Source organism: Rhamphochromis sp. 'chilingali' (assembly GCF_963969265.1).
Source record: "Rhamphochromis sp. 'chilingali' genome assembly, chromosome: 15".
Classification (NCBI taxonomy): Eukaryota; Metazoa; Chordata; class Actinopteri; order Cichliformes; family Cichlidae; genus Rhamphochromis; species Rhamphochromis sp. 'chilingali'.
In genome coordinates this window covers 9,589,844-9,597,985 of record NC_137942.1, presented here as the reverse complement: position 1 = coordinate 9,597,985, position 8,142 = coordinate 9,589,844, and the positions used below count along the sequence as shown (strand labels likewise).

General features: G+C 41.7%; 1 protein-coding gene across 2 annotated transcripts; it reads left to right on the top strand.

The window, feature by feature from the left end:
* Positions 1 to 8,031, top strand: mafk (v-maf avian musculoaponeurotic fibrosarcoma oncogene homolog K). 2 transcript variants are annotated; one of them, XM_080905523.1, is made up of 3 exons: positions 1 to 220; positions 6,106 to 6,182; positions 6,262 to 8,031. In XM_080905523.1, the coding sequence occupies exons 2-3, from the start codon at positions 6,138 to 6,140 to the stop codon at positions 6,697 to 6,699; spliced, it is 483 nt and encodes a 160-aa protein (XP_080761649.1). In that variant the 5' UTR covers positions 1 to 220; positions 6,106 to 6,137; the 3' UTR covers positions 6,700 to 8,031. The 2 variants fall into 2 exon arrangements, with proteins under 2 accessions (XP_080761649.1, XP_080761648.1); XM_080905522.1 differs by having other exon boundaries at positions 2 to 215.
* Positions 8,032 to 8,142: the final 111 nt, after the last annotated feature.

Genomic DNA, 8,142 nt, shown 5'->3' with positions numbered 1-8,142 from the left:
CACGAGGAATCGGTGACGTGAGTGCTTGCGGAAGCAGAGCGTGGAATGTTGGTACATTGTTGTTGTTTTGTAGTTAATTTAGTACGAGGATACGCCGCTGCCCGTCTGTGCTGGACGCTTTTTACCAAGTTTGTCAACTTGCTTCACCGGTTGTCGAGGAAACATACTTTGACAGTTTTACACACTCCGGTCCACAGATATCTGAGTCCACAGAGGTGAGGTTGTATTTTTTTTAATTATTTATTTTTTTCGGGAAGATGTTTTGACATTCCTTTCTAAATTACTCGAGTTCTCACGGTGACATAGTGGCGCACGCAAACAGGCTTGTGTTGTGCATCCTCTTCGTAGGATAAGTTTTGATCCCAGTTATGAAAGCTCATGTTGATTTCGTAGATTTGTTTCTTTCGGGCGGACACGTGTTGTGCTGGAGATACATAATACAGTGCTTCAAAAGTGGCGCAGACCTCCGAGCAGTCGCATATAGGAAGTTAGAAATTGTATGAAAATATGTAAAAGGGGGAAACAAACGTGTGTTTTGTCGCTTTCCTGCGATTTGAAATAGTTCTTTGAAAATAACAGCGGTGATTATGACACTGACTGAATGCGGTCCCTTTAAAAAAAATTATAGCTAATAATTTTTATAAACTGTATAAACTGTATAACGAGCGAGGAGACGTTTTCGACCAGCATTGTGGGAGGGAAGAAAAATAAGACGATAAAAATCACACTATTTCTTCGCACTTCTCATTAAAAGTAAAGCTAAAGTTACAGAATGTGTTACAAAATATGTTTATATACTATTACTAAGCATGCCTGAACCTCTAAGGTTTTAGATTATAACTTTTTCTAGAACGAAAAAAACCCAAACCCCAAAATTGCATTCCCCCCCCCCCCACATGTGTGTTTATTTATAGCATTTCTGTGACTTAAATGAGATTTTCGGAAAATGGAAGTGAAATAAACTTTCTCACTTTCCTATTGAAACAAATCCATGTACAACATTTTTCACATCCTCCTTAATTTTCGCGCTCTTCCCCAGCTCATGGCAGCGAGGTTGATAGCGGGTGCTATAATGCAGAATACCAGCCTGCTTTTGACATTGGAATCGACACGTGGTCTGCATTTTTAGACATGTGGGACAAAGGGCACGATGTGGAGTGGAGGTAGACCACCGGGGTTGACTAGCCTACAAGAAACAGCAGAAGGAACCCATATTTCCACAAACGATGAATCACTTTAGAGACTTTATCTCATCGCTGTGTTTAGCTATAATTCCTGCTCTGCATAACTCTTAATGAATTGGGTAAAGATAAGAAAACCTTGAATTACAATGACTAATTGAATTTTTGACCATGGCTCTAAAATAGCTCACAATGATCTTCTTTGCAGTCTTGTATGTCCACCTTTCAGTTTGCCCTTTGCCATTTACTTAAAAACTTGTGATTAATATATGGAAAATATTTGTCTGAGTAACTTGTTCCGCTTAGATGGTCACAGGTTGATGTCTTGAGGGGGGGCTTTATGATTCACTGTTGTTTCTGGTGGGTGCACACTGACTTTCAGTCTGAAGCAGTAGGAGCAGGGTGTGCTCCTGTCATGAGGTTAACATGTGGTTCAATCACCAAAGTGATGATATCTTTTTTGGATGGAGAAGTTACAGCAGCTGACTCATCATACCAGTATGGGACAGTGGGAGGGGGGGGGGGGGGAGAGAGAGAGAAATTCCCCTGAAGATGCAGCATATGGTCAATTTGTCTTCCCTTTGTTTCTCATTTTGCCGGACAGTGGTGATGGATGAAAGCAGTGCAGAATGCGAGACCGTTTTTGTGGTGGAGTATTGTGAAAGTGAAATGTTTGTGGTTAGCAATGCTATGACTCACACAGAACACGTTGGCTGTGATGTGTTTTGCTCCTCTTACTGGAAAAAAGATGTCAAGTTTTGATTACTGACTGTGGAAGCCAGTGATTTTTATTTGCAGCCGAACATGCCAACCAGAGTGGACACAGGCAATAAGAGGTGACTGTTTGAACAGGTCTGCCTTGCATCTGTCAAACGTGACTCCCTGGCAGTTATATAGCATTTGAGATTGTTCCCTCTGCCACTGGCAGCGACTTGTATCAAGTCATTTCTGTCAGAAAGACTGGCTCTCAAACCACTGCTTTCACCTCATTATGGTCAGAGGTGTGGCAAGTGTCAGAGGTACTCCTGTAATTATATTGCCGGATTGTGTTGCTGGGAATTCTCTGTTGATTCCTGATGGAGCTGGATGCAACTCTTGATTCTGTTGTGATTCAAACTCAAATCAAATAATTCGAAACGTTTGCTCAACCTATCTGTCCTGAAAGAACATTATCGAAATCTTTAGGACTATTATTAGCAGTGACTGAATATTAATATGTCTTCTTTTATTCACTAATTATTAGTTATAATTAAAAAAAGGACCGATGTGTCCACTTTTCATTCTTTACATCGTTCTGAAAACCAGTGTCGATGACTGGGAGAATATCTTCTCACAGATATTCGGTGAGATCTCCTCCCTTTCCGCAAGAAAGTTCCGCTGGTCATGCCAACCCTTTCTGAGGTTCTCTGTACTTTTCCTTCCTCTCCCTGAAACAACGGGATTTTCCAGGAAATGTCAGATCAGGAGGGTGTGATTCCCTGCTGCTGGTTGTCGCTTTTACCAGTAAACAGCATGACTCACTGCTCAGCTATGCTCTCCATTTCCTTCACATAATATCCCACCAAATGTGCTGCGCTGGAGAAAGAGCAGAGTGCTGCGTGCCTCAGTCTGTGAAGAAATCTCTCCACCCCCCTCCCCTTAGAAAAGTGCAAGAAATGCAAGCGCTTTCTCATGAAGACTAAAGTTGAATGTCAAGGGCAGCATTAAGTCTGCTTTGCGCTGAACCCCCTCCCCAACCTGCACAAAAAGAGAAGAAAAACAAAGAATCCAGACAAGCCAGCTCTGCATTTATTAGTGAAGTGTGAGCGCATAAGTCTTTGATACGCTGTTTATTTTAGGGGAAGGCTGGGCCCCACAGTTACCTGCTGTAACTGAACAGCAGCCATGAACTTGACCCGATCCCTGACTTCAAAAACAGTAAGCTATACTTTAACCACGAGGTATCGGTGAAGGAAAGGTACATACATTTATTTAACTGGCTTGGTCTCAGATGTGGAGCAAGGTTATAATGGATTTCTTGTCCCACAATTGTTTGCCTAGAGATGATTCTTTTTAAAATCACTGTTTTCTTGCTTCTGCTCTGGTTTACTTGCTTTTGAACTAGTTAAAAATATTCATAACATGCATCTGTACATCTTCAAAGAACACAGCAGGCAACATTGTGCTTTTTGCTCAAATCCCCCAGCAAACAAGCAGAGCCGTGAAATGTTTGTGCTTATAGTGGATAGACAGTGGAGCATTTACTCCAGTGAGTACTTATTTGGTTATCAGTCGTCAGAGGGGTGTCGTTAGGAATAAAACAGTATTGCTTGTTGTATATCAAAATGAGGGAAAGTGAATTTTTAAAAAAAATGAAGCACTTTGTTTACAATTTGTCCCTCAAAGGAACACAACAATAAGAAAGAAAGACTCCTGACTTCCACACGTAAGCATGCGCAGGCTGTTTTCCATTTATTTGGCCAAGTGACAGATGTGCGATACTTCAAAATTCCAGACATTTTGTGAAATTTGCAGCCATTGTTTTACAAGTGGGTTTGTCTCCACTCCACCCCCGTAGCTGAGCGCATTGCAGGATATATTCAGACTGCATGTTCCCTCTTCAGCGAAGGTTCGCCTGTGTGCATGTGAGGGTTTGCACATGTGTGTTCGCTCAGGAATGTGGTTTTGTTCTTTACCCGCCAACTGTGGCTTTTCTTTGAGGTAGCCTATTTTCCCAGACTCCTTTCCTTACTGTTATGAAGAAAAAAAAAAAGCCTAACGTAAGTTGTTTTCTTGACTATAGTGAGAGGACGTGTTTTGTCTGTCTTCTCTGTGTGGTTGCTGGGGTTTGTTTTGTTCTCTGAGGAAACTTTGGTGTCTTAATCAAGAAAGCCGTGTCCCTGTGCAAGTTGCAAAAACATAAGCACATGCCTTAAGAATTTCAGGCAAACAATCTGGCATACTGGTTCAGACTGGGGACCTCTTGTATAAAGATCAGAGAGGCCCCAGTCCGCTTTTCCATGATTTTTTCAAGGAACATACCCAGGGACCCCCCTCTGACGCAATACCACTTAAATTAGACCGTTTAGGGCCAGCTTGCTTTTGAGGAATGTTTTATTTTAGTTCATCATCTTTATTTGATGCCTCTAAAATCTCAGTTATGTAATTCTTTGCAGCATGTTTTGCAGATAAATAAAGGACATCAGCGAGCACACCAGATGTTCCTTAAATCTCTAAACCGAAGTTTGTGTGGATTCTGTTTGTAGCTGTTCGCTCATTACACACATTTGCCATGTGTTTATTTTCCAAGTTAGGATTCTGACTTGATTTTCTATTTCAGGACAATGACTTAGTAATGTTTAAAAAACAAGAAGAAGAAAAAAGCATTTGTTTTTCTAAGTTTTCACTGCACTACTGGTCTGAGTTAGAATCCCCTAGAGGCCCTGTATTAACAGAAATATATATATCACACAATGAACAGTCACACCCACAGTATTTTCTTCCACGAATGCTTCAGCTAATAGGTCTGAAGAGAATATTTCCCCTCTTACTGAGGGTATCACTTATCGCATTGCTCCCTTTAAATTGTTTAGTTGGCAGAAATTTGTGTCAGCACTGCGGGCTAAATATATCCACGAGCGTTAAATAAGGGCATAGGGCAGCTCAGGAAAGCCCAATGTAAGAGGATCCAACCACAGAGAGACGGCACTAAATCGATAGACTACATTGTCTCCCAGCAAAAATACATCAGTGACTATAAAGGAAACTATTTCTCTGTGACACTCTATCTTTAGGAATTTTCCACATGCTGCCCTGTAAAGTTCAGCAGAACTATAAATGTTATACTGATGTGATGATTTGCTTTGATGAGGAGGCAGAATCCTGTAGACTGCTGCTCTGTAAATCCAGAGAGGTCAGATCAGAAGATAAATGATGGATTTAAGAGGAGAATTGAGGATTTTTGTACACAGGTTGCCTTGAAGTTAGCAGCACAAGTTAGTGCTGTTCTTTTTTTTTTCTTTTGGTCTGTACTATGTATGGGCTGTGTTGCGGTTATGAAGGAGACTTGTTTACCCTTTTGGTGACCATGTGACTCACACTCCCACGCCCATTTGCAGGGCGTTTCCATGGTATCTGTTGAGCATGGAACAGTGCACTCGTAGTCAAGCTGGTCTGTAGGTCTTGAAATGGAGCCTTTGGGGGATGTGTGCCTCTCACAGGATCGCAGCTCAGCGCTCTTGCTTTTTTTGGCCATGGCAGCAGTCTGGAAAGCATGTGGCTCACTGTAATGAGTACAGAGAGGCTTTTCTAAATACTGCCCTGGCAAAATCACTGAGGCAGAGAGCTTAAATGCAAAGTTCTGTGACGAGCAGGAGAGAGGTTGCCTGTTTCTAATTTTGCCTGGTCTAGTGAACTACATTGTCACGGCCCTCTTTTTAATATGTAAAGACAGACAAGCAACAGTGCTGACAATTAATAGAATCATGCTGCCATCTGCTGGTATTTATGTCACTAACAAACAAACATGAGCACTGACATATGATGTAACCCTGGGATGTGACGTCTGTGCAGTAAACTTCTCGAGTATCACCACTGGGGGTGTCATTTCTGCTTATCTGTCATATCTGAAATGTCAAATAACATGTAAGTAAAAACTATCAGTATCTCATTTTTAAAATATAGTGCTTGAACTAAAATGCACTGTTTAAAATTCCTGTATGTTAACGCACTCTGCAGCAGAAGTAACCCGAGTAGTATAAACTAATGATATGTGCAAAGTAACACATGCTGTCCAGTCATTCTAGTAGAATAACTTCACTACCTCAATTGCTTCTAAATTGCCAACATAAGTAGCTGAGTAAATCTGCTTAATTGTAATTACTTTCGTCCATCAATAATATGTTCTGTTTCACTTACTTGAGGTCGTATGTTTTTTACTTTTCAGTGTCTTCTGTGAGATTCTGGTCATTTGTCTTCATGCAGGGAATGACGACTACTTTTAAGACGAGCAAAGCTTTAAAGGTAAGCATGAGAAGTTTGAAAAATGTTTTAGCGATTCACGCCTGCACACAGTTCTTCATGCACTGCTCGTGTCTTGCAGGTCAAGAAGGAGGTGGGTGAGAATGCCCCTGTGCTCAGCGATGATGAGTTGGTTGCCATGTCTGTGCGGGAGCTCAATCAGCACCTGCGTGGGCTCACCAAGGAGGATGTTGTGCGATTGAAGCAGCGACGGCGGACCCTGAAAAACCGCGGCTATGCCGCGAGCTGCCGCATCAAACGTGTTACCCAAAAGGAGGAGCTGGAGAGACAAAAGACCGAGCTGCAGCAGGAGGTGGACAAGCTGGCCCGTGAGAATGCCAGCATGAGATTGGAGTTGGATGCACTGCGAGCCAAGTATGAGGCTTTGCAGTGTTTCGCACGGACTGTGACCAGAGGGCCTCTCTCACCAGGCAAAGTTGCACCTACCAGCGTCATCACCATCGTCAAATCTACCAGCCAAAACAACTCCAGCCCATCCGCTTTCTCAACACCTTCCTAGTGTTGACAGGACTGGGCTCTCCTTTGCCTGCCTGGTCCTTCCTATTTCTGACCTGGTCTAAACCTACTCATCCCACACTGAGACGAGGCTCGGTAGTTAGACTGAGGGGTGGCCGGGGTGGCAAGCTCTATGTGATGTTATGCTGCATTCACAATTCTGTCTCCCTCTTTTTGTCTCTTTTACACAATCTACATTGTCTGTGCACTGTGCAAACCCCCTTCCTGACAACCAGCACCGGCAGGTTATCGGGCCTCTGTGACCCTACCTCCATGACTAATAGCAGAGATTTGCTTTTACTCAAATTTCAAGTATTTGACACGCCTTAATGTGGCAGCACATGGTCTGGGACACCTCTCATACTTTATGATGTAAAGAATAAAATACGAGAGGTTTAAAGTAACGCATATGAGACAGTATGGATACTTTTAAAGTCTTTGCCAAATCACATTTTCTTTGTATAAATATTAATGAGCCTGTGTCTGTTGCCTTGAACAGTTCTACATGTGATCTATGCAATATCTCACATGTATTTTAACACAGAGGTGATATCTTTCCACTGTGAGGTCAAATGGACACTTCTTCAAGGCCACAGTTATCAGATGCCTTTGAAAGCTAGCCAAACGCGGCACCGGAAACCTATATGCTTAGCACTTTTAGGAGGTGCTAAGCAGTAAAGTCACTTGACTAAGTGTTTGAGTAACATGAAAACTTATGTAGAAATGGTTCTGAGGGATCTTTGCATTATACTGTTGACAACTGACCAATGTTTAGCTAAAAAGCTATACTAGTCTTTTAACCATGATACCTATATAAGTAACTTATTTAGAAAGCAATACCAGTACAGTTCAGAGAAGTTTGAATGATGCAGCTAAAAGTGATCTAATCTGGCAGTTTTGAAGAAACACCTTAAATTAATATTTGGAAAGAGTTAAAATCACCCATTACGATAGAATTTGTCTTTGTCGGACTGGACTGTGTTTCCTTGTACAATATTCTGAAAAGTGCCATTTGTGCCTTCATTCCTCCTACTGGCAACTGAGAAAAGACATGTCTGAGTACCGTCAGATTTCAGAAGGGGTTCCGATCTCTCTTGTCAACTACATTCTAGTTGACAGATAGCTGAAAAGTACTGTTATGTTATGTTGTCAAAGACAGTGTAGGCAGTTGGAGCTGTTGCATGTGATTGCATTTGTGTGTGGCCCCTTGACTCAGAAGTTTCTTGATATATATTGTAGAAAATTTTTTAAATTCTGTTTAAATGGTAAACTTGGTCAGACTAAATTGCAAAACTGGAAAGTGATTAAGGAACATGCGTTTGACAATGGTGTCTTTCATCAAATAGCACTTAGAGAAGACTGTTAAGATACAGTGAGCAGAAAAAAAAAAATCACAGGGCCACTTGTTTAAAGAAGGAAGTTACGCTTGCATTTCTGCAGTTACTGG